At 47.0% G+C, this 27,643-nt stretch overlaps 1 protein-coding gene across 2 annotated transcripts in view; it reads right to left on the bottom strand.

Moving 5' to 3' along the window:
- Positions 1–27,643, bottom strand: part of LOC135513784 (kremen protein 1-like) — a 128,865-nt gene that overhangs the window by 57,990 nt on the left and 43,232 nt on the right. For both annotated transcript variants that reach the window (XM_064936710.1, XM_064936711.1), the window contains exons 2-3: positions 21,819–21,981; positions 3,043–3,134 (exon numbers count right to left, since the gene is read on the bottom strand). In XM_064936710.1, coding sequence (XP_064792782.1) covers positions 3,043–3,134; positions 21,819–21,981 — 255 coding nt within the window. The remainder of the gene's footprint in view (positions 1–3,042; positions 3,135–21,818; positions 21,982–27,643) is intronic.

Raw genomic sequence — 27,643 nt, 5'->3', positions numbered from 1 at the left:
CAGAAGAGAATATGTATGCCAGTAGAGAACATGCATACCAGTAGAGAACATGTATGCCAATAGAGAACATACCAGTAGAGAACATGCCAGTAGAGAACATGTATGCCAGAAGAGAATATGTATGCCAGTAGAGAACATGTATGCCAGTAGAGAACATGTATGCCAATAGAGAACATGCCAGTAGAGTACATGCCAGTAGAGAACATGCCAGTAGAGAACATGTATGCCAGTAGAGAACATGTATGCCAATAGAGAACATGCCAGTAGAGTACATGCCAGTAGAGAACATGCCAGTAGAGAACATGTATGCCAGAAGAGAATATGTATGCCAGTAGAGAACATGCCAGTAGAGAATATGTATGCCAGTAGAGAACATGTATGCCAGTAGAGAACATGCCAGTAGAGAACATGTATGCCAGAAGAGAATATGTATGCCAGTAGAGAACATGCCAGTAGAGAATATGTATGCCAATAGAGAACATGTACGCCAGTAGAGAACATGTATGCCAGAAGAGAACATGTATGCCAGTAGAGAATATGTACGCCAGTAGAGAACATGCCAGTAGAGAACATATATGCCAGTAGATAACATGTATGCCAGTAGAGAACATCTATGCCAGTAGAGAACATGCTAGTAGAGAACATGCCAGAAGAGAATATGTATGCCAGTAGAGAACATGTATGCCAGTAGAGAACATGCCAGTAGAGAATATGTATGCCAGTAGAGAACATGTATACCAGCAGAGAACATGTATGCCAATAGAGAACATGCCAGTAGAGTACATGCCAGTAGAGAACATGCCAGTAGAGAACATGTATGCCAGAAGAGAATATGTATGCCAGTAGAGAACATGTATGCCAGTAGAGAACATGTATGCCAATAGAGAACATGCCAGTAGAGTACATGCCAGTAGAGAACATGCCAGTAGAGAACATGTATGCCAGTAGAGAACATGTATGCCAGAAGAGAATATGTATGCCAGAAGAGAATATGTATGCCAGTAGAGAACATGCCAGTAGAGAATATGTATGCCAGTAGAGAACATGTATGCCAGTAGAGAACATGTATGCCAGAAGAGAATATGTATGCCAGTAGAGAATATGTATGCCAGTAGAGAACATCTATGCCAGTAGAGAACATGCTAGTAGAGAACATGCCAGAAGAGAATATGTATGCCAGTAGAGAACATGTATGCCAGTAGAGAACATGCCAGTAGAGAATATGTATGCCAGTAGAGAACATGTATACCAGCAGAGAACATGTATGCCAATAGAGAACATGCCAGTAGAGTACATGCCAGTAGAGAACATGCCAGTAGAAAACATGTATGCCAGAAGAGAATATGTATGCCAGTAGAGAACATGTATGCCAATAGAGAACATGCCAGTAGAGTACATGCCAGTAGAGAACATGCCAGTAGAGAACATGTATGCCAGTAGAGAACATGTATGCCAGAAGAGAATATGTATGCCAGAAGAGAATATGTATGCCAGTAGAGAACATGCCAGTAGAGAATATGTATGCCAGTAGAGAACATGTATGCCAGTAGAGAACATGTATGCCAGAAGAGAATATGTATGCCAGTAGAGAATATGTATGCCAGTAGAGAACATGTATGCCAGAAGAGAATATGTATGCCAGTAGAGAACATGTATGCCAGTAGAGAACATGTATGCCAGAAGAGAATATGTATGCCAGTAGAGAATATGTATGCCAGTAGAGAACATGTATGCCAGTAGAGAACATGTATGCCAGTAGAGAACATGTATGCCAGTAGAGAACATGTCAGTAGAGAACATGCCAGTAGAGAACATGCCAGTAGAGAACATGTCAGAAGAGAACATGTATGCCCGTAGAGAACATATATGCCAGTAGATAACATGTATGCCAGTAGAGAACATGTATGCCAGTAGAAAACATGCTAGTAGAGAACATGCCAGAAGAGAATATGTATGCCAGTAGAGAACATGTATGCCAGTAGAGAACATGCCAGTAGAGAACATACCAGTAGAGAACATGTATGCCAGTAGAGAACATGCCAGTAGAGAATATGTATGCCAGTAGAGAACATGCCAGTAGAGAATATGTATGCCAGTAGAGAACATGCCAGTAGAGAATATGTATGCCAGTAGAGAACATGTATGCCAGTAGAGAACATGTATGCCAGAAGAGAATATGTATGCCAGTAGAGAACATGTATGCCAGTAGAGAACATGTATGCCAGAAGAGAATATGTATGCCAGTAGAGAACATGTATGCCAGTAGAGAACATGTATGCCAGAAGAGAATATGTATGCCAGTAGAGAATATGTATGCCAGTAGAGAACATGTATGCCAGTAGAGAACATGTATGCCAGTAGAGAACATGTATGCCAGTAGAGAACATGCCAGTAAAGAACATGCCAGTAGAGAACATGTCAGTAGAGAACATGTCAGAAGAGAACATGTATGCCCGTAGAGAACATATATGCCAGTAGATAACATGTATGCCAGTAGAGAACATGTATGCCAGTAGAAAACATGCTAGTAGAGAACATGCCAGAAGAGAATATGTATGCCAGTAGAGAACATGTATGCCAGTAGAGAACATGCCAGTAGAGAACATGCCAGTAGAGAACATACCAGTAGAGAACATGTATGCCAGTAGAGAACAAGCACAGAGGCAATAACACAACACACTGACTGCTGTACTGAGCTCTGCTGAGCTGAATGAGTGGCAGCTAATTACAGAAATGTAAAAACACAGTGCGACTGACTGACAGTTCACATGGAACAGGCATGCCCGGACACTGCAGAGCCGAGTTAAGAGACATTCTTCAGGATGATAATAGTTCAGTGAAACGCTTCTGCAGATGACCTATAAACCTTTTCATAACGATCTGACACGCAGAGCGACTGACAGAGCCACCGACTGGGAGACGAACAGGGCCTCTGGGCTTTCAGGTCAGCCAGGGTGTAACACAGGAACACAGGGCGTTGACGACATGACTCTGATTCACACGCAAGAACGCACACACACACACACACATACATTCTCTTACTCTGACAGGTGGGTATGTCGCAGTATCTCCAGTAGATTCCGTCTTCATGGTCAGCGATGTAACACCACGGCTGGACATCACCATCAGGGTTCCTGGAGAGGAGGGTGGGAGGCAGGGAGGGAGGGAAAATGGGGAAGAAAAGAAACATAAAAAGAGGTTATGTAGCGAAAACTGGAGACTTAATATTAAATACAATTACAGAAGAATGCCTGCTGTGCGGAGATTTATTTCTGAATGTGTTATTGTTTGTGGTGCCAATCATCTCCCTACCGCAGCAGCCTGCTTCAGTTGGTATTTTACCCTGTGTTCTGGCCCTCAGAACTGACTATGCATTTCCAGTAGAAACCAGTGTAGACAGAAGGCTCTCAGACAGACAGACAGAGAGACAGAGAGGGACAGACTGACAGATAGAGGAACACAAGGTCTTTGTTTAGGTTGAAGCAGTGAGACAGAGACCTGTCCTGGGGAGCACAGAGAGAGCAGGGCCTTTTGTCTGAAGGGGTCACAGATCTTTGAACTTCCACACTTCCCTTTTAACCCTTCAAACATGACAGCCTGGCCCCCTCTGGCCCCCCTCTGGCCCCTGCGGCGCTTTGGCTGTTTTGAATTCACTGAGAAGAGATGGGATTGAATTGGCGGTGGGTTTGGGGAGGAAGGGATGGGATTGGATGGGATGTGCGATGGGGTGGGAGGAAGGGATGGGATTGGATTGGATTGGATGGGCGATGGCATGGGGGAGGAAGGGATGGGATTGGATGAGATGGGCAGTGGGATTGGGGAGGAAGGGAAGGGATTGGATGGAATGGCCAGTAGGATTGGGGAGGAAGGGAAGGGATTGGATGGAATGGCCAGCAGGATTGGGGAGAAAGGGAAGGGATTGGATGGGTGGTGGGAAGGAAAGGGAGAGCCCACACATCTAGACAGAGGCTTTGAGCAGGTGCTGGTTTCTGCTATTTTTGGCATACTGTCTGTGTGATACCAAGCGTATTTTTTAATGGTAATACTTCACTTACAAAGAGTTTGTAAATGGTTTATAAGATGTTTATAAACTGTTATATAATGAATAGGTAAGAGACACACTTGGGAGTATATTATCACAATCCGTGGAACCATTTTTGTTAGTGAGGAGCATGAGGCAACCATAAAAACATCCCAGGTCAATGGAGGGAGCACTACTGTTGTCCTTTTCTAACTCGGACTGTAATTGCCTGAGACATTTCCCCGGGGCCTCAGCTCTCCCGTTACAGCACTATTGTGGGGCGAATTCTGAAGGGCGTTTCCATTCCTTTTCTCTTCTGCTTCCCAGGGTCTCTTCCTCTCCTGTCACCGCACAGAATGGAGGTTATTGAGTGGGGAACAGAGGAAACTTTAACCTGGGGATGAAATCGAGCTACCGTAACTGTTAGCATTAGGGTCTTTTTTTTGTCCTCCGTTGGGAGAAAATGATCCCTCTCTTCCTCCTAACCATGGGCTCATCTCCCAAATGGCTCCCAAGAGCTACGGAGCGTTTTTTAAAGGAGAGAGGCCAGCGGAACACAGGTACTTGCTTATTGCGCAAGAGACGGAGGCAATAAGTTTGAAGCGTATTATGCATAACCCATCATTCATTAGCTACTGTACATACAAGGCTAATACTGAGGGTATTTTGAACAGACTAATCTACATGTATTTTGTATGCAATTTGAATGGAATTGATGGAGAGAGAACGACTGCTCGCTCATGCTCTGACTTAAAGCAACAACACTCGAGTCAGTCAAGGCTGTTTTAACACTCTGCAGCTGCATTAAAGAAGTACTGTATATATATATATATATATTTACAACGACAAAAATATGGTGACTCCCGAAAGTCAGATGTGGGTGTGTATATTAGACGAGCATTCGGTCATAGGCTATGCTGTCCTACCATGTCACAAGAAAAAAAGTTACCATGTTGAGATGATACCGTAGGTCAACGTGCATTGTGAACTGTACTCCATACCAAGATGGGCTGTCTGTCCCCACCATGAGCGTTGATGATTGATCATGCAGAGAGCAGAGAGAAGGCCGTAGAGAAGCCAGATTTAGTCATTGCATATCATTTAACAGTTCCATTCCACATCATGCTGTTGATATAAATAATTTATTGTAATTTACCGGTTATTTATCCTGGGAAAGGGGGGCGGTTTTTGGGCGGTAAAATCTCAGTAACCGGGTTCCCGCCATTGAACTCTAGTACTGTACCATTCTCTAAATATGAACACCTGGAAGAAATCAGTACCATTCCCTCAATTTGAACCCCTGGAAGAGCTACAGGGGTAACTACAGGTAACTGCCAAAATAAAAGAACCGCTGACCAAATTCACATAGAAATGTGAGTTATAGATCTGTCACTCTCATTGAAAGCAAATCTAAGAAGCTGTAGATCTGTTTTATATGCTCTATTTCTATGCTTCCCGTCCTTACGTTTCATTTTTGCGTCTTTTACTGTCAGTTTTGTATACCAGCTTAAAACAGCTCAAAATACAATATTTGTGGTTATGTAAAATATATTACTGAACAAAAATATAAACACAACATACAACGATTTCAATGATTTTACTGAGTTACAGTTCATGTAAGGAAATTAGTCAATTGAAATATATAAATTAGGCCCTCACATGACTGGGCAGGGGCGCAGCCATAGGTAGGTCTGGCAGGGCACAGGCCCACCCACTTGGGACCCAGACATGTCGTAATTCGTGAGGTCCCTGAAAATTCTCAGCCCTCGTTAGTAAAGAGAAAGTAGAGACGCTCCAACTACTCTGTTTTAGCTGTTTTTTTGCTAGCTGCTAGCCAGTGTGTGTTTCAGCTAGCTGCTAGCCAGTGTGTGTTTCAGCTCGCTGCTAGCCAGTGTGTGTTTCAGCTCGCTGCCTGCCGATGGGTGTTTTCACTAACTGCTTGCCAGTGTGTATTTCAGCTACCTGCTAAGCCAGTGTGTATTTTAGCTATCTGCTAGCAAGTGTGTGTTTCAGCTAGCTGCTCGACAGTATGTGTTTCAGCTAGCTGCTCGACAGTGTGTGTTTCAGCTAGCTGCTAGCAAGTGTGTGTTTTAGCTATCTGCTAGCCATTGTGTGTTTCAGCTAGCTGCTAGCCAGTATGTGTTTTAGCTAGCTGCTAGCGTGTGTGTGTGTGTGTGTTTCAGCTAGCTGCTAGCCAGTGTGAGTTTTAGCTAACTGCTACCCAATGTGTGTTTCAGCTAGCTGCTCGACAGTGTGTTTCAGCTAGCTGCTCGACAGTGTGTGTTTTAACTCAGCAGTGTGGCTCGCTTACATCTGAGAACAGAGAAAAACAGCTGTTCCCTGCTGGCCAATGTTCAACATACTTTTATAACCATTTTCCAAGTGCCCCTAATCATAAAAGGTATGATAAACTTTAAAATCTCTGGCACGGTGTAGCCATAAAAAAGCACTGAATCGTCAACACAGAGGGGAAAAAACCTGCAGCAAAGAATAACACTGAGATGGGATAGAAATAACATGCTTTTCCACTAGCCACTAGCTTGCCTGCGCTTCAGACCAGGGTTCAAACACTATTTGAAATTATTTAAAATACTCTATCTGTGATTGTTTGAGCTAGCCTATTGCAAATGAACCAATAAAGACAGTTATAAAAGTTCAAACACCGCCCAACTTCTACTCTAGCCAGACTGAAACAAATGTTAAAAGCATTTGAAAGATTTCTAATAGTATTTGAACCCAGGTCTACCTGCGTTTAGCCACACAATCCGATGCCACAGAGAAAGATGAAAGCTGAAAACCCCCTTGAAAAATGATTGTGTGTAAAACTGAAGGTGAAGAGGGTTTGAGAGGCTTGTTGTTTAGGTTCTGAGATCAGGAGAGGATCAGAGACTGACTGTCAATTTCCCTCGAGAGCAGAGGTCTCTTTAAGCCGACTAAAACATCTGTCTGTCATTTTTAAATCAGAAGTGAATAGTCACTGGACTTTGCTCTATTGCTTATAACAAATACAATGATGCTGAAGATGAACCTGTGCAAGTTCAAGCGTATGCGGACATTCATCCTTCATGCTTTACCTCACACCACGGTTGATGTAGACCTGACAACGGTCGGGGAGATTCAATTACTATAAACACGAGGAGAACAACTCACCCTGACACCATGGCCATTACCAGCCTTGTAGGAGAAGGCTGTGGTCCTATAGGCTACTGTACCGCTGAACACCTCGAACTTACACCCGGTCTGCACACCTGCATACTAATAGCTAGGAAACGGCTGGTAAAACCAGCCAACCTCCCACTGAACCATCACACACCGTAACAACAGCTGTGCCTCAAATGGCACCATTTTCCCTATATGCTGCACTACTTTGGACATGGGCCCTGGTCAAAAGCAGTGCACTATCTAGGGTGTCAGTTGGGGCACAACCATGGACTATTGGATCTAGTCCTCCTCCAACCTGTCGAGCAGCACAACACCAACTCAGGCATGGTCTTGCTTGAACAAGAGGTCCAATGGGACAACCTGACTAAACAAACCTGGATAAAAGTTACTCTGGACTAGAGTGTCTGCTAAATGACCCCCCCCCAAAAAAAAAAAGTGAAATGGAGCTGTGTGTAGGCTACAGTATGTTGAAAACTCCCCTTTAATTAGCTTTAATTGAAATGTACATTATCAATAAAAGTGATGCATGTCTGCACCTGCAAACTGCGAGCCCTGTGCTGTAACAATATACTGCGGTATTCTGCGTGACAATATTTTTATTTTACCTTTATTTTACTAGGCAAGTCAGTTAAGAACAAATTCTTATTTTCAATGACAGCCTAGGAACAGTGGGTTAAATGCCTGTTCAGGGGCAGAACAACAGATTTGTACCTTGTCAGCTCGGGGATTTGAACTTGCAACCTTTCGGTTACCGGTCCAACGCTCTAACCACTAGGCTGCCCTGCTGCCCCATATGTCAGTATTTGAAATGCGTTGAGCACGGTCTCTGTCAGGAAAGTCTCTCCGGAGAGACGTAAGAGCTACTGACCTTTGGTGACCTTTAGTGACCTTTAGTGCAGCTTTGCTGTCCTTTTCTGGGATTCATTTGACACCCCATCTCTCCCTGTTTTCACTGGGCTGTTTTACGGTCATCTATAAAGATTATATGTGAGGGCTTTTAGGGTGTTCTCCGCACACCGCCATGGAGCCACAGACCCCTTTCAACTAAATTAGTATGGGAAAAAGCCAACAATGGGATAGGAACACGGTTTACGATTCCCCTCTCGTTCCTCGTAAGTCGACCCCCATTCCACCTTGTTCTCATAGCCAAGTCTCCCCGACACACTCACACTCAGATACTCACTCACTCACACAAGCAAATACTTCGCTACCCCATCTAGTATATCGGATCTTTGCTGTGAAGCCTGTGTTAAAGTAATGACATGTAATGATTCCTGGCACAAGATTTGCACCTGTGCTCTGGCCTCAGGCTTGCTCTGGTCCCAGCCTCAGCCTTGCTCTGATCCCAGCCTCAGCCTTGCTCTGGGGCCAGCCTCAGCCTTGCTTTGGGCCCAGCCTCAGCCTTGCTCTGGGGCCAGCCTTGCTCTGATCCCAGCCTCAGCCTTGCTCTGATCCCAGCCTCAGCCTTGCTCTTGTCTCAGCCTTGCTCTGATCCCAGCCTCAGCCTTGCTCTGATCCCAGCCTCAGCCTTGCTCTGGTCCCAGCCTCAGCCTTGCTCTGGGGCCAGCCTCAGCCTTGCTCTGGGGCCAGCCTCAGCCTTGCTCTGGGGCCAGCCTCAGCCTTGCTCTGGGGCCAGCCTCAGCCTTGCTCTGGGACGGCCCAGCCTCAGCCTTGCTCTGGGGCCAGCCTCAGCCTTGCTCTGGGGCCAGCCTCAGCCTTGCTCTGGGGCCAGCCTCAGCTGTGTTCTGGTTCGTATAAAATCTCCTTTGGCTCAGGAATCAGACGGGCTGTCACACCCCTCCTCACCGCTCCCTCTCCCTCTCTCTCTCTCTCTCTCTCTCTCTCTCTCTCTCTCTCTCTCTGTCTGAATCTTACCCCCCACAGTGCCACTCTAAATCCAGCCACTTCCAGATGAAGCCTTATCCAGCCACTTCCAGACGAGGCCCTATCCAGCCACTTCCAGATGATGCCCTATCCAGCCACTTCTAGATGAGCCCCTATCCAGCCACTTCCAGGTGAGGCCCTATCCAGCCACTTCCAAACGAGGCCCTATCCAGCCACTTCCAAACGAGGCCCTATCCAGCCACTTCCAGATGATGCCCTATCCAGCCACTTCCAGATGAGGCCCTACCCAGCCACTTCCAAACGAGGCCCTATCCAGCCACTTCCAAACGAGGCCCTATCCAGCCACTTCCAGACGAGGCCCTATCCAGCCACTTCCAAACGAGGCCCTATCCAGCCACTTCCAAACGAGGCCCTATCCAGCCACTTCCAAACGAGGCCCTATCCAGCCACTTCCAAACGAGGCCCTATCCAGCCACTTCCAGACAAGGCCCTATCCAGCCACTTCCAAACGATGCCCTATCCAGCCACTTCCAGGTGAGGCCCCACCCAGCCACTTCCAGATGAGGCCCCACCCAGCCACTTCCAGATGAGGCCCCACCCAGCCACTTCCAGATGAGCCCCTATCCAGCCACTTCTAGATGAGCCCCTATCCAGCCACTTCCAGATGAGCCCCTATCCAGACACTTCCAGATGAGCCCCTATCCAGCCACTTCCAGATGAGCCCCTATCCAGCCACTTCCAGATGATGCCCCACCCAGCCACTTCCAGATGAGGCCCTACCCAGCCACTTCCAGATGAGCCCCTATCCAGCCACTTCCAGGTGAGGCCCTACCCAGCCACTTCCAGATGAGGCCCTACCCAGCCACTTCCAGATGAGGCCCCACCCAGCCACTTCCAGATGAGGCCCTATCCAGCCACTTCCAGATGAGGCCCCACCCAGCCACTTCCAGATGAGGCCCTATCCAGCCACTTCCAGATGAGGCCCTATCCAGCCACTTCCAGATGAGGCCCTACCCAGCCACTTCCAGATGAGGCCCCATCCAGCCACTTCCAGGTGAGGCCCTATCCAAACACTTCCAGGTGAGGCCCTATCCAAACACTTCCAACACATTAAAGATCTACGTCAGGGTAGGAGAGAGACAGACAGAGAGGAAGACTGGAGGTTTGAATTTGAATTGAAAGATGCCCATGATTTAAATGAAATATTTTGCTATTCAAATTCTTCAAACCAAATGTGATGGACAGAGAGTCTTCTCCATATGGTGGGGCTTCTAGAAACTCACACACACCCATGTATACCCAATACACCCAACACACACACACACACAAAAAGGGAAAGAGACAGAGGAGGGAGGAGAGAAACAGAGATAGCCTTACCTTCTCCTCTCTCCCACTCCTCCATGCCTGGCAATGACAAAACAATGTGTAACTGTGTATCTCAGCCTCTCGTAAATACCATCGCTCATTTACTCACAGATTGAAGTATTCTCTCCAGTCCCTAGAAGACACAGAGAGAGAGACCTCCCAAACCTTCTATAATAAAGCCATCATCTACAGATATATTAACCTGGAGAAGAGTCCCCTAAGCAAGCTGGTCCTGGGGCTCTGTTCACCAACACAAACAGATCCCACAGAGCCCCAGGACAGCAACACAATTAGACCCAAACAAATCATGAGAAAACAAAAAGATAATTACTAGACACATTGGAACAAAATGTACAAAAAAACAGAACAAACTAGCATGCTATTTGGCCCGAAACTGAGAGTACAAAGTGGCAGAATACCTGACCACTGTGACTGACTCAAAATGAAGGAAAGCTTTGACTATGTACAGACTCAGTGAGCATAGCCTTGCTATTGAGAAGGCTGTCGTAGGCAGACCTGGCTCTCAAGAGAAGACAGGCTATGTTCACACTGCCCACAAAATGAGGTGGAAACTGAGCTGCACTTCCTAACATCCTAACCGCCAAATGTATGACCATATTAGAGACACATATTTCCCTCAGATTACATAGACTCACAAAGAATTAGAAAACAAACCTAATTTTGATAAACATATCTATTGGGTTAAGTTGCACAGTGTGCCCATAAAGCGGCCAGATTTGTGACCTGTTGCCACAAGGAAAGGGCAACCAGTGAAGAACAAACACCATTGTACATTTTTGTATTTAACCCTTATTGTACCAGATAAGTTGACAGAGAACACATTCTCATTTACCTGGGGAATAGGTACAGGGGAGAGGAGGAGGGATGAATGAGCCAATTGTAAGCAGGTGCTTCTACACCTGCGTTGCTTGCTGTTTGGGGTTTTAGGCTGGGTTTCTGTACAGCACTTTGAGATATCAGCTGATGTACGAAGGGCTATATAAATTAATTTGATTTGATTAGGTGGCCATGATGGAATGAAGGCCTGGACACCAGGGTTAACACCCCTACTCTTACAACTAGTGCCATGGGATCATTAGAGACAACAGAGAGTCAGGACACCAGGGTTAACACCCCTACTCTTACAACTAGTGCATTGGGATCATTAGTGACCACAGAGAGTCAGGACACCCGTTAAACATGCCATTCAAAAGACAGCACCCTACACAGGACAATGTCACACCACTTCCAGCCATATCTGGGCTCCAATCCAGGGACTGACCAGGACCAACCCTGCTTAGCTTCAGAATCATGCCAGCAGTGGCATGTAGGGTGGTATGCTGCTGGCTTTATTTATTTTCCCTTTTGTACTTTAACTATTTGCACATAATATGACAATCAAAACATCTTTATTCTTTTGGAACATTTGGGAGTGTAATGTAATGTAATGTAATGTTAATTGTTTTATTGTTTATTTCACTTTTGTTTAATATCTATTTCACTTGCTTTGGCAATGTAAATCTATGTTTCCCATGCCAATACTGCACTTAAAATGAATTGAGAGAGAAAGAGAGAGCGAGATGCAGAGAGAGAGAGGCAGAGAGAGAGACAGAGAGAGAAATAGAGAGGCAGAGAGAAATAGAGAGGCAGAGAGAGAGAGAGGCAGAGAGAGAGAGAGAGAGAGAGAGAAATAGAGAGGCAGAGAGAGAAAGAGAGGCAGAGAGAGAAATAGAGAAAGAAAATGACAGGGAAAGATAGAGAGATAAGGTGTTGATTAAAGCAAACCTAAAGAAGTCTCGAATATACAATTTATTTTGCTGATTGTGGAAATGTGTATTTTACCTTCAACGACTGCATTTATGAAGTGGTGAGTTGTCATTAGGCTGAAATATGAACTGTTTATTGTACTCGGATCACGTAAAGGAGATAGACTCCAACAAATGAAGAGGTCCCTTTCCACATTGCTTGTCAAGAGTAATATATTTTTATGTGCAGTGGAGTTAAAGCCTTCCCTTATCCTCTCTGGCTGTGCCCCAAATGGCACTCTATATTCCCTTCATAGTGCACTGCTTTTGAACAGCGCCCTATGGGCCCCGTTCAAAAGCAGTGCACCATATAAGGAAGAGGGTGCCATTTGTGCTGCAAGCCTATGTATCCCAGTCATAAATCATAGGAGTCCCAATCCAAGCAAAGCAAAAACACAAATCCGTCCTTGGCCACTTCAAAGCATATTGTTGCTTTATGACTTAATGGCCACGACTTAGACTTGGGAAACGTTTTGAAAGGGATTTTAAGTGGTGGGGAAATACTACATCTATTTTGAATATCTATGGCACTTAGCTACTTACTGGAAGTCTCTCAAGATCAATAGCCACGACTTAGTCTTAGGCAACGTTTTAAGGGAGCTTTTATGTGGTGGTGGGGAAATACTATATTTAATATCTATGATATCTACGCCACTTACTGGAAGTCTGTCTGGATCAAAACAATGGATAAAAGACTACACAGTAAGAGGAATATACTGTACAAACTCAATGCTAGCTACTGGGTTCAATGAGTCTACTGGGCTGTAGGCTTATGTGAGTGTTGTAGATGAGTGCAGCTGCCGCTTTCAAGGAGGGGGACACTAATCAGAACACTTATAAGAAATCCCACTACGACCTCAGACGAGACATCAAACAGGCATATACGTAAATACAGGACTAAGATCAAATCCTACTATGCCGGCTCTGACGCTCGTCGGATGTGGCAGGGCTTGCGCACTATCACGGAATACAAAGGGAGACCCAGCCGTGAGCTGCCCAGTGACGCGATCCTACGAGACGAGCTAAATACCTTAACATTCACAAGCCTCAGATGGATTACAAGGACGCATACTCAGAGCATGCGCTGACCAGCTGGTAAGTATCTTCACTGACATTTGTTATTGTGAGGTGGAAACATCTAGGAGCAATAACTGCTCAGCCGCGAAGTGGTAGGCCACACAAGCTCACATAACGGAACCGCCAGGTGCTGAAGCGAGTAGCATATACAAATTGTCTGTCCTCAGTTGCAACACTCACTACCAACTTCCAAACTGCCTCTGGAAGCAACTGACTGGAAGCAACGTCAGCACAAGAACTGTTGGTCGGGAACTTCATGAAATGGTCTTCCATGGCCGATGAGCCACACACAAGCCTAAGATCACCATGCGCAATGCCAAGAGTCGGCTGGAGTGGTGTAAAGCTCGCCGCCATTGGACTCTGGAACAGAAGAAATGCGTTCTGTGGAGTAATGAATCACACTTCACCATCTGGCAGTCCGACGGACGAACCTGTGTTTGGAGGATGCCAGGAGAACATTAACATAATGTCAACTGTAAAGTTTGGTACAGGAAGAATAATGGTCTGGGGCTGTGTTTCATGGTTCAGACTAGGCCCCTTAGTGAAGAGAAATCTTAATGCTACAGCATACAATGACATTCTAGACGATTCTGTGCTTCCGACTTTATGGCAACAGTTTGGGGAAGGCCCTTTCCTGTTTCAGCATTCAGAAATGTGTAATGGCAGATTTCCTCTTCGTCTGAAGAGGAGTAAGGATCAGACCAAGATTTGGCGTGGTAAGTGATGACTTGGGTAACCAAACATAGAAAAACAAACATAGACTGCCCACCCCAACTCACGCCCTGACCATACTAAATAAAGACAAAACAAAGGAAATAAAGGTCAGAACGTGACAGTACCACCCCCCCCAAAGGTGCGGACTCCGGCCGCAAAACCTGAACCTATAGGGGAGGGGACCCTAGCCATGGGTCCCAAATGGACAGGAGATTCCGGCAGCGCCGGACAAACGGTAGGCTCCGGCAGTACCGGACAGGCAGGAGATTCCGGCAGCGACGGACAGGCAGGAGACTCCGGCAGCGCCGGACAGGCGGGAGACTCCGGCAGCTCCAGAGTGAAGGGCGATTCTGGCATCACCTGGCTGGCTGACGGCTCTGGCGGCTCCTGGCTGGCTGACGGCTCTGGAGGCTCCTGGCTGGCTGGCGGCTCTGGAGGCTCCTGGCTGGCTGGCGGCTCTGGAGGCTCCTGGCTGGCTGGCGGCTCTGGAGGCTCCTGGCTGACTGGCGGCTCTGGCGGCTCCTGGCTGACTGGCGGCTCTGGCGGCTCCTGGCTGACTGGCGGCTCTGGCGGCTCAGGACAGACTGGCGGCTCAGGACAGACTGGCGGCTCTGGCGGCTTAGGACAGACTGGCGGCTCTGGCGGCTCAGGACAGACTGGCGGCTCTGGCGGCTCAGGACAGGCGGGAGCACCTGTAGGAAGCAGACGGAGAGACAGTCTGGTGCGGGGGGCTGCCACCGGAGGGCTGGTGCGTGGAGGTGGCACTGGATAGAGCAGACCATGCAGGCGCACTGGAGCTCTTGAGCACCGAGCCTGCCCAACCTTACCTGGTTGAATGCTCACGATAGCCAGGCCAGTGCCGGCGAGGTGGAATAGCCCGCACTGGGCTGTGCTGGCGAACCGGGGGACACCATGCGTAAGGCTGGTGCCATGTACGCCGGCCCGAGGAGACAGCTCCATGGCAACTGGCTCGATGCACACTCTAGCCCGGCCGATACGAGGAGCTGGAATGTACCGCACCGGGCTATGCCCACGCACTGGGGATACTGTGCGCTCCACAGAACACTGTGCCTGCCTGGTCCCTCTCTCTCTCCGATAAGCATTGGAAGTGGGCGCAGGTCTCCTACCTGGCTTCACCACACTCCCCGTGTGCCTCCCCCAATACATTTTTGGGGCTGCCTCTCGGGCTTCCAGCTGCGCTGCCGTGCTGCCTCCTCATACCAGTGCCTCTCTGTCATCGCTGCCTCCAGCTCTGCCTTGGGACGGTGATATTCCCCTGGCTGTGCCCAGGGTCCTTTACCGTCCATAATCTCCTCCCATGTCCAGGAGTCTTGTGTTCGCTGCTGCTGCTGCTGCTGCTGCTGCTGCTGCTGCCCGTTACCACTAACCACGCCGCTTGGTCCCTTTTGTGGTGGGTGTTTCTGTAACGGCAGATTTCCTCTTCGTCTGAAGAGGAGTAAGTATCGGACCAAGATGCAGCGTGGCAAGTATTCATAACTATTTATTAAAAACGAACTGAACACTGAAATACAAAACAATAAACGATGTGATGAAAACCGAAACAGTACCGTGTGGCGACAAACACTCGTACGGAAACAAACACCCACAAACCAACAGTGAAACCCAGACTACCTACGTATGATTCTCAATCAGAGACAACTAACGACACCTGCCTCTGATTGAGAACCATACTAGGCCGAAACAGAAACCAAACATAGAAAAACAAACATAGACTGCCCACCCCAACTCACGCCCTGACCATACTAAATAAAGACAAAACAAAGGAAATAAAGGTCAGAATGTGACAAAATGGTTTGAAGAGATCAGTGTGGAAGAACTTGACTGGCCTGCATAGAGCTTTGAACTCAACCTTATCAAACACCTTTGGGATTAATTGGAATGCTGACTGTGAGCCAGGTCTAATCCCCCAACATCAGTCCTGACCTCACTAATGCTCTTGGGGCTGAATGGAAGCAAGTCCCCACAGCAATGTTTCAACATCTAGTGGAAAGCATTCCCAGAAGAGTGGAGGCTGTTATAGCAGCAAAGTGGGGACCAACTCCATATTAATGCCCATGATTTTGGAATGAGATTTTTGACGAGCAGGTGTCCACATACTGTACTTCTGGTTCATGTAGTACATGTTTCAAGCAGACCACCATAGTCCCTGTGCTCAAGAATGCCAAGGTAACCTGTCTAAATGACTATTGCCCCGTGGCATTGTAGCCATGAAATGCTTTGAAAGCTGGTCATGGCTCACATCAACTGCATCATCCCAGACACCCTGGCCCACTCATACCGCACCTACAGATACACAGATGACGCTATCTATATTGCAACATTGTCCTTTCCCACCTGGACAAGAGGAACACTTAGGTGAGAATGCTGTTCATTGACTAGAGCTCAGTGTTCAACACCATAGTGCCCCAAGTTCATCACTAAGCTCTGGACCCTGGGACTGACCACCTGCCTATTGCCACTGGATCCTGGACTTCCTGACGGGCCGCCCACAGGTGGTGAGGGTAGGCAACAACACATCCGCCATGCTGACCCTCAACACAGGGGCCGCTCAGGGGTGCGTGCTCAGTCTCCTCCTGTACTCCTGTACTCCCTGTTCCCCCACGACTGTGTGACCAATGTTCGATTCCCACACTATCATTAAGTTTGCTGATGACATGACGGTGGTATGTCTGATCACCGACAATGATGAGACAGCCTATGGAGAGGAGGTCATAAGACCTGGCAGTGTGGTGCCAGTACAACAACCTCTCCCTCATTGTGATCAAGACAAAGGAGCTGATCGTGGACTACAGGAAACGGAGGGCTGAGCACGTCCCCATCCACATCAACTAAGGAATTCAAATGGTCCACATACACCACAGTCATGAAGAAGGCATTATATGACAACACCTATTGCCCCTCAGGAGGTTGAAAAATGATTTGTCATGGACTGTCAAATCCAGAAATAAGTTCTACCACTGCACCATTGAGAACATCTTGACATGCTGCATCACCACCTGGTATCTGTCAAAGACCCCAGCCACACAAACCATAGACAGTTCACTCTGTTACCACACGGCGAGCGGTACTGGAGCGTCATGTCTGGGACCAAAAGGCTCCTGAACAGCTTCTACCCCCAAGTCATATGAAAAGTGAATCAAATTGGTACCTGGACTACCTGCATTGTCCCTTTTTTGTACTAACTCTATACACACTCACACATACTGACACTCCAACACGCACATACAAACACATGATGATTGACACCACACACACATACACACACACACACACACTCACACACACATACAAACACATGATTATTGACACCACACACACACATACAAACATATGATTATTGACACACACACACACACACTTTTACACTCTCTAAATACACTGCTGCTACTCTGTTAATTATTTATCCTGATTGCCTAGTCACTTTTACCCCTACCTACATGTATATATTACCTACATTTACATTACATTTAAGTCATTTAGCAGATGCTCTTATCCAGAGCGACTTACAAATTGGTGAATTCACCTTCTGACATCCAGTGGAACAGCCACTTTACAATAGTGCATCTAAATCATTTAAGGGGGGGGGGTGAGAAGGATTACTTTATCCTATCCTAGGTATTCCTCAACTACCTCATACTCCTGCACATTGACTCGGTACCGGAAATCCTTGTATATAGACTCGATATTGTTATCTATTTTCAACATTTATTTGCACATTGTCTTTAGTTTTAACTCTGCATTGTTAGGAAAGAGCTTGAAATTTCACTGTAAAGTATATACCTGTCGTATTCGGCACATGTGACAAATCCATTTTTTAATTGCATTGTGTTATGTGAGTGTAGCTAACAGTAATGTCTATGGGGTCGTAGGCCTACGTGTGCTGTATGTAAGTATGGCGATGGACGGAGTTACACTGTCCAGGCTAGGTTTGAGCGGTATACCGTATACACACTGCTTTCGGAAAGTATTCAGACCCTTTGACAAATTCAGTTGATTGGACATGATTTGGAAAGGCACACATCTGTCTATATAAGGTCCCACTGTTGACAGTGCAAGTCAGAGCAAAAACCAAGCCATGACGTTGAAAGAACTGTCCGTAGAGCTCTGAGACAGGACTGTGTCAAGGCACAGATCTGGGAAAGGGTACCAAAACATTTCTGAGGCATTGAAGGTCCCCAAGAACACAGTGGCCTCCATCATTCTTAAATGGAGGAAGTTTAGAACCACCAAATCTCTTCCAAGAGCTGGCAGCCCAGCCAAACTGAGCAATCGGGGGAGAAGGACCTTGGTTAGGGAGGTGACCAAGAACCTGATGGTCACTCTGACAGAGCTCTAGAGTTCCTCTGTGGAGATGGAGAACCTTCCAGAGGGACAACCATCTCTGCAGAACTCCACCAATCAGGCCTTTATGGTAGTGGCAGGATGGAAGCCACTCCTCAGTAAAATGCACATTTGCCAAAAGACAGCTAAAGACTCTCAGACCATGAGAAACAAGATTCTCAGATCAAAAGACACCAAAAGATTCTCAGACCATGAGAAACAAGATTCTCAGATCAAAAGACACCAAAAGATTCTCAGACCATGAGAAACAAGATTCTCAGATCAAAAGACAGCTAAAGACTCTCAGACCATGAGAAACAAGATTCTCAGATCAAAAGACACCAAAAGATTCTCAGACCATGAGAAACAAGATTCTCAGATCAAAAGAAACCTAAAGACTCTCAGACCATGGGAAACAAGATTCTCAGGTCTGATGAAACCAAGATTGAACTCTTTGGCCTGAATGCCAAGCATCACGCCTGGAGGAAACCTGACACCATCCCTATGATAAACTGGGAGACTAGTCAGGATCGAGGCAAAGATGAACGGAGAAAAGTACAGAATGATTCTTGATGAAATCCTGCTCCTGAGCAGGAGACAAGGCAGGAGACTCTGAATGTCCTTGAGTGGCCCAGACAGAGCCTGGCTTGAACCCAATCAAACATCTATGGAGAGACCTGAAAATAGCTGTGCAGAGATGCTCCCCATCCAACCTGAAGAATGGGAGAAACTCCCCAAATACAGTTGTCCAAGCTTGTAGACGCCAGGACAGCGGAGTCAATCACCACCTTCCGGAGACACCTGAAACCCCACCTCTTCAAGGAATACCTAGGATAGGATAAGTAATCCTTCTCACCCCCCCCCCCCTTAATGATTTAGATGCACTATTGTAAAGTGGCTGTTCCACTGGATGTCAGAAGGTGAATTCACCAATTTGTAAGTCGCTCTGGATAAGAGCGTCTGCTAAATGACTTAAATGTAAATGTAAATGTATAACCAAGAAGACTCAAGGCTGTAATTGCTGCCAAAGGTGCTTCAACAAAGTACTGAGTAAAAGGTCTGAATATTTATGTAAATGTGATATTTCAGTGTTTTATGTTTAATAAATCAGCAAACATTTCTAAAAAACAGTTTTTACTTTGTCATTATGGGGTATTGTGTAGATTGATGAGAAAAAAAAACAATTACATCAATTTTAGAATAAGGCTGTAACCTCACAAAATGTGGAAAAGGTGAAGGGATCTGAATACTATCCAAAGGCACTGTGCCGTATAACGGGATATTTGGAACTGACCACGGGAGGGTTTTTCAATGCTTTCTATATCGTTGAAACTATTTTATTTTGTATTTTTTTTAAGGAAAAATGTGAATATTTCTAGCTACTTTTTAAGTAAATACCTGCAGTCAACTTGTGCAATATGTTAGGAGATAAAGAAGATCTCGTTCATCATTTCACCTGTTTGTCATTGGGCAGATCCAGTTATGCTAAGTCGCGTGGCACCAGTCTATGGCCCGTGACGTGAACGGACAAAAACGGTGAGGGAGGAGCGGCCTTCTCAAATCGAACAGTAATATGTTCCGCTTGTCCATGTTGTCAACAAAGCAGCATTGTACATCATCCAGAAACATACTCTCTTTTCCATAAAATATATGTTTTAATTTTCAAACAAAGTTTTCATTGAGAAGGCAGATAAAGTTATTTTTTTAAATCAAAACAATCACTTTTGCATGTGAGGTTGTGCTATCCAGGCTAGGTTTGGGCAGTGGAGAAGAGATCCTACTAATTTCTCCACGTGTTCCTACATGACTCTTTTTGAGTTTGTCTTCCCCGTTAGCTTTGAACAGGGCACCTTGTCCAAGCCTGGGAGGCAGCTCGGTTCCTAAACAAATGCAATCAATTTTCACCCAGTGCCAACACACCTAACCAGGCGCCCAGCCGAAATTAATCGAATTTCCTCATTATGAAGCTTACCGGTAGTCCCCAGTCACGCTGTGTTTGTTTACAAGCATTTTTTAGTTACTTGTATAACTTTATGAGCTGGGATGTCTGTCCTACAAATAGTTTAGGTCAGAGACTGTATAAAATGTTTACAATGTGCTCGTTAGCGTTTAGTTAGCATTCTCTATGGGATTTTACATGTACTTCTTATTATTGCTAACCTTCGGATTACAGAGGCACAGTGGGGTTGAAAATACTGCCCCTTGTGTTCAGTGCTGTTCATGCCGAATATCTCGAGAGGGCACAAGGTCGGTATGAAGCTATGAAGCTATGACAATCTGGATACCGCCCAAACTTAATCCAGACACTGTGGTGTCCCCTGGCATTCCCTAGGTCACTGGGATGAGGAGGCCTTTGCTTGTATAAACTCTGTTAAATATTCACACGTAAACGTCTGAGAGGGCCAAGGGGGGAAACCCACACACAAAAGCCTGGACACACGCGTACACACACATGTCATACAGTACACACACACATACACATACACATACACAGACACCCTGAGAGGGTTCTGTGTCAAACCAGCCAAAAGGGAACCTCTCCCCTGACTCCAAAACATGTCTTCCTTCACTTCTAAATACTTGGACACATTTTAAGAAAAAGTCTGTCTAAGTCATTGACATCAAACACAGTTTCATATACAGTATCTATTCTGTATGCACCAGAAGTGACATCACTACTTGTATCATCAGCTGGTGTTTTCAACACAAATGGTAACTCAGAAAAAAACTAGGTCAAATCATGATGTCAGTTATCTTGAAGTCGGAAAGTCAGACTTCTAGAAAGATGCCCAAGTTTACGACTTGCAATTCTGAGTTGGATGACCGTTCAAAAAGCTTTTTTCCCAGGTGGAGTTATTTTTCAAAGTTCCCAGTTGTTTTGAACGCGGCAATACAATAACAAGAATCCCAAAGTGCTTCCTTCCTCTCTGCTCTAGGATGACATTGAGGTGCTATTGTATGCACTTCTGACCAGTGCTTGATGTTCGGTACTAATTTTGGGTAAAGGCGGTACTGTTTATATCAAGATCTAGGAACGCCACCTCTATAAGAGGTCCAGGAGCTCAAGCAGTAGAAAAATGTAGGTTGGCACTCAGCTCCGGCGAACTTCCTGTCCATGTGACTACACTTGCCCATGTAAATACAAAGTGTCTGAACAATGTTCATTGATACTAATAGTGAGGCTAAATGCTAACAAGCTAAGCTAACAGCACCAGTGAATGAGATCTGACTATTACTTTTACTTTTCTGGGAGGTTGGTGGCACCTTAATCGAGGATGATGGGCTCGTGGTAATGGCTGGAGCGGAATAGGTGGAATGGAAATACATCAAACACATGGAAGTCATTCCATTTGCTCTGTTCCACCCATTACTCTGAGCCGTCCTGCCCTCACCATCCTCCACTGTCATCTTGGGTAGTATCCTGGGGTAAGATGCTATTTTCTGAGCACCAGTACAAGCTTTAGCTTGGGCTCCAGAGGGGGCCTCACCTGCAGTAGTTGTGGCTGCCAAGACCACCCTCTCCGTTGGGGTACTTGAGGGTGTTGTAGGGGTGCTGGAAGGTTTCGTTCCAGAAGAGGCAGGGCTTACCACCCAGTAGGCTTGTCTGGTTCTGGAAGCCTCTGTAGTCCTCTCCATTGGCTGTGTAACATTCTGGAAAGGGGGATAAGGGAGAGGGAGAGGGAGAGGGAGAGGGAGAGGGAGAGGGAGAGGGAGAGGGAGAGGGAGAGGGAGAGGGAGAGGGAGAGATAGAGGGAGAGGGAGAGGGAGAGGGAGAGGGAGAGGGGGAGATAATTCACTAAACAAGTGTTCACTGTGTTTGGCATTGAGAGAAAAATACATATTCTTACCAACACTTGGGTGATTGGTTTTATCCAAGATACTATGTCTAGGTGGCTAACAGGGGATAATATAGGATGACAGAGAGGAGATGGAGATGCTGACAGAGGATGACAGAGTGGATAAGGAGGGGTTGACAGAGGATGACAGAGTGGAGAAGGAGGGGCTGACAGAGGATGAAAGAGTGGAGATGGAGGGGCTGACAGAGGATGACAGAGTGGAGATGGAGGGGCTGACAGAGGATGACAGAGTGGAGATGGAGGGGCTGACAGAGGATGACAGAGTGGAGATGGAGGGGCTGACAGAGTGGAGATGGAGGGGCTGACAGAGGATGACAGAGTGGAGATGGAGGGGTTGACAAAGTGGAGATGGAGGGGCTGACAGAGGATGACAGAGTGGAGATGGAGGGGCTGACAGAGGATGACAGAGTGGAGATGGAGGGGCTGACAGATGACAGAGTAGAGATGGAGGATTCAGCTTACACTATGTTTGAAATATCAATTTAGTTTGTAATTATAATTGAATACATTTTTTATTCCAACTACTAAGGATATGTTTATGATGACACAAGTATGCAGTTGCATAAATTATACAGATAGTCTACAATGATATAAAAACAAAGAATTAAGATAAATTATTTGTATAATTTATATACACTGCTCAAAAAAATAAAGGGAACACTTAAACAACACAATGTAACTCCAAGTCAATCACACTTCTATGAAATCAAACTGTTCACTTCGGAAGCAACACTGATTGACAATAAATTTCACATGCTGTTGTGCAAATGGAATAAATAACGTTGGAAATGATAGGCAATTAGCAAGACACCCCCAATAAAGGAGTGGTTCTGCAGGTGGTGACCACAGACCACTTCTCAGTTCCTATGCTTCCTGGCTGATGTTTTGGTCACTTTTGAATGCTGGCGGTGCTTTCACTCTAGTGGTAGCATGAGACGGAGTCTACAACCCACACAAGTGGCTCAGGTAGTGCAGCTCATCCAGGATGGCACATCAATTTCGAGCTGTGGCAAGAAGGTTTGCTGTGTCTGTCAGCGTAGTGTCCAGAGCATGGAGGCGCTACCAGGAGACAGGCCAGTACATCAGGCGACGTGGAGGAGGCCGTAGGAGGGAAACAATTCAGCAGCAGGACCACTACCTCCGCATTTGTGCAAGGAGGAGCACTGCCAGAGCCCTGCAAAATGACCTCCAGCAGGCCACAAATGTGCATGTGTCTGCTCAAACGGTCAGGATCAGACTCCATGAGGTTGGTATGACGGCCCGATGTCCACAGGTGGGGGTTGTGCTTACAGCCCAACACCGTGCAGGACATTTGGCATTTGCCAGAGAACACCAAGATTGGCAAATTCGACACTGGCGCCCTGTGCTCTTCACAGATGAAAGCAGGTTCACACTGAGCATGTGACAGACATGACAGTCTGGAGACGCCGTGGAGAACGTTTTGCTGCCTGCAATATCCTCCAGCATGACCGGTTTGGCGGTGGGTCAGTCATGGTGTGGGGTGGCATTTCTTTGGGGGGCAGCACAGCCCTCCATGTGCTCGCCAGAGGTAGCCTGACTGCCATTAGGTGCCAAGATGAGATCCTCAGACCCCTTGTGAGACCATATGCTGGTGCGGTTGGCCCTGGGTTCCTCCTAATGCAAGACTATGCTAGACCTCATGTGGCTGGAGTGTGTCAGCAGTTCCTGCAAGAGGAAGGCATTGATGCTGTGGACTGGCCCGCCCGTTCCCCAGACCTCAATCCAATTGAGCACATCTGGGACATCATGTCTCGCTCCATCCACCAACGCCACGTTGCACCACAGACTGTCCAAGAGTGTCCAAGAGTTGGCAGGAGACCATCAGCCACCTCATCAGGAGCATGCCCAGGCGTTGTAGGGAGGTCATACAGGCACGTGGAGGCCACACACACTACTGAGCCTCATTTTGACTTGTTTTAAGGACATTACATCAAATTTGGATCAGCCTGTAGTGTGGTTATCCGCTTTAATTTTGAGTGTGACTCCAAATCCAGACCTCCATGGGTTGATAAATTTGATTTCCATTGATAATTTTTGCGTGAATTTGTTGTCAGCACATTCAACTATGTAAAGGAAAAAGTATTTTATAAGAATATTTCATTCATTCAGATCTAGGATGTGTTATTTTAGTGTTTCCTTTATTTTTTTGAGCAGTGTATATATTATAGGTAATGCTGAGCTTTTAAATGAACCTTCTGCTGCAAAGGTTTAACAGTAGGCTAGCTTCAGGTTCATAGACATTACAACCAGGTTGACTCTCTTAGGAAGGGTGAAAACTACTATATCGACCATGATCCTTTGGTAGTTAATGTCACCTTCAACATGATCCTTTGATAGTTACAGCCATCTTCAACATGATCCTTTGGTAGTTAGTGTCACCTTCAACATGATCCCTTGGTAGTTACAGTCACCTTCAACATGATCCTTTGGTAGTTACTGTCACCTTCAACATGATCCTTTGGTAGTTACTGTCACCTTCAACATGATCCTTTGGTAGTTACTGTCACCTTCAACATGATCCTTTGGTAGTTACTGTCACCTTCAACATGATCCTTTGGTAGTTACTGTCACCTTCAAAATGATCCTTACCAATTTTGTAGATGCCATTCATCCCAAGGAGCCATGGTTTCTGATCTAGAAGCACGGTTTACCGCTGACTTGGGCCAGGGTTCTGGTCTAGAAGCACGGTTTACCGCTGACTTGGGCCAGGGTTCTGGTCTAGAAGCACGTTTACCGCTGACTTGGGCCAGGGTTCTGGTCTCGAAGCACGGTTTACCGCTGACTTGGGCCAGGGTTCTGGTCTCGAAGCAGGGTTTACCGCTGACTTGGGCCAGAGTCCCGGTCTAGAAGCACGGTTTACCGCTGACTTGGGCCAGGGTTCTGGTCTCGAAGCACGGTTTACCGCTGACTTGGGCCAGGGTTCCGGTCTAGAAGCACGGTTTACCGCTGACTTGGGCCAGAGTTCCGGTCTAGAAGCACGGTTTACCGCTGACTTGGGCCAGGGTTTCCCGGTCTAGAAGCACAGTTTACCGCTGACTTGGGCCAGGGTTCTGGTCTAGAAGCACGGTTTACCGCTGACTTGGGCCAGAGTTCCGGTCTAGAAGCACGGTTTACCGCTGACTTGGCCAGGGTTCTGGTCTAGAAGCACGGTTTACCGCTGACTTGGGCCAGGGTTCTGGTCTAGAAGCACGGTTTACCGCTGACTTGGGCCAGGGTTCTGGTCTAGAAGCACGGTTTACCGCTGACTTGGGCCAGAGTTCCGGTCTAGAAGCACGGTTTACCGCTGACTTGGCCAGGGTTCTGGTCCACGGTTTACCGCTGACTTGGGCCAGGGTTCTGGTCTAGAAGCACGGTTTACCGCTGACTTGGGCCAGGGTTCTGGTCTAGAAGCACGGTTTACCGCTGACTTGGGCCAGGGTTCTGGTCTAGAAGCACGGTTTACCACTGACTTGGGCCAGGGTTCCGGTCTCGAAGCATGGTTTACCGCTGACTTGGGCCAGGGTTCCGGTCTCGAAGCATGGTTTACCGCTGACTTGGGCCAGGGTTCCGGTCTTAAAGCACAGTTTACTGCTGACTTGGGCCAGGGTTCCGGTCTAGAAGCACAGTTTACCGCTGACTTGGGCCAGAATTCCGGTCTAGAAGCACGGTTTACCGGTGACTTGGGCCAGGGTTTCCCGGTCTAGAAGCACGGTTTACCGCTGACTTGGGCCAGGGTTCTGGTCTAGAAGCACGGTTTACCGCTGACTTGGGCCAGGGTTCTGGTCACCGCTGACTTGGGCCAGAGCTCTGGTCTAGAAGCACGGTTTACCGCTGACTTGGGCCAGGGTTCTGGTCTAGAAGCACGGTTTACCGCTGACTTGGGCCAGGGTTCTGGTCTAGAAGCACAGTTTACCGCTGACTTGGGCCAGGGTGCTGGTCTAGAAGCACGGTTTACCGCTGACTTGGGCCAGGGTTCTGGTCTAGAAGCACAGTTTACCGCTGACTTGGGCCAGGGTTCCGGTCTAGAAGCACGGTTTACCGCTGACTTGGGCCAGGGTGCTGGTCTAGAAGCACGGTTTACCGCTGACTTGGGCCAGGGTGCTGGTCTAGAAGCACGGTTTACCGCTGACTTGGGCCAGGGTTCTGATCTAGAAGCACAGTTTACCGCTGACTTGGGCCAGGGTTCCGGTCTAGAAGCACGGTTTACCGCTGACTTGGGCCAGGGTTCTGATCTAGAAGCACAGTTTACCGCTGACTTGGGCCAGGGTTCCGGTCTAGAAGCACGGTTTACCGCTGACTTGGGCCAGGGTTCCGGTCTAGAAGCACGGTTTACCGCTGACTTGGGCCAGGGTTCTGGTCTAGAAGCACAGTTTACCGCTGACTTGGGCCAGGGTTCTGGTCTAGAAGCACGGTTTACCGCTGACTTGGGCCAGGGTTCCGGTCTAGAAGCACGGTTTACCGCTGACTTGGGCCAGGGTTCCGGTCTTGAAGCACGGTTTACCGCTGACTTGGGCCAGGGTTCCGGTCTAGAAGCACGGTTTACCGCTGACTTGGGCCAGGGTTCCGGTCTAGAAGCACGGTTTACCGATGACTTGGGCCAGGGTTCCGGTCTAGAAGCACGGTTTACCGCTGACTTGGGCCAGGGTTCCGGTCTCGAAGCACAGTTTACCGCTGACTTGGGCCAGGGTTCCGGTCTAGAAGCAGGGTTTACCGCTGACTTGGGCCAGGGTTCTGGTCTTGAAAACCGCTGACTTGGGCCAGGGTTCTGGTCTAGAAAACCGCTGACTTATATTACCGCTGATGGGCCAGGGTTGTAGAAGCACAGTTTCGCTGACTTGGGCCAGGGTTTTCACGGTTTTGACTTGGGCCAGGGTTCTGGTCTAAACTTGGGCCAGGGTTCCGGTCTTGAAGCACGGTTTACCGCTGACTTGTGCCAGGGTTCCGGTCTTGAAGCACGGTTTCGACTGCTCCTACAGTTTTGTTTCGGTACTGCAGTTTAACTGACGTCCGGCTCAGAAAGATAATTTCCATACACGGCCACATAGAGAAATCAAATTAGAAAATTACTAAGAAGACAATTCAGTCATCACCTTTGTGCACAAAGAAAAATCCATTGAATTATTCAAGTAATTGTCACTGAGGGAGATTTTCTTTCATCACTCACAGATATCTTGGACACAGTCTCTAGTTCTTATTATACCTCAGTGATTCAGCCACATTCAGCAATATGGCGCATTTAAAATGAAAATACTTCAGGCTTCATGCACCATAGAGTTTTGTGGATGACGTCAGCACTATCGCGATCTACTGGTTCTAATGTCTATGACATGAACGTCTGTTTCAAATAAACGCCTAACATCTAAATGATCTGTTTACAAGGTTACCATAAATTACCATTCATTGTTTACAAGGTTTAATGCTTGATTTGTTACATTAAATAACTCAGTAATGACTCG

This window comes from Oncorhynchus masou, chromosome 25, assembly GCF_036934945.1.
Source record: "Oncorhynchus masou masou isolate Uvic2021 chromosome 25, UVic_Omas_1.1, whole genome shotgun sequence".
In the NCBI taxonomy this organism is placed as follows: Eukaryota; Metazoa; Chordata; class Actinopteri; order Salmoniformes; family Salmonidae; genus Oncorhynchus; species Oncorhynchus masou.
The sequence above is the reverse complement of the archived record's forward strand: the minus strand, read 5'-3'. Positions and strand labels throughout refer to the sequence as shown.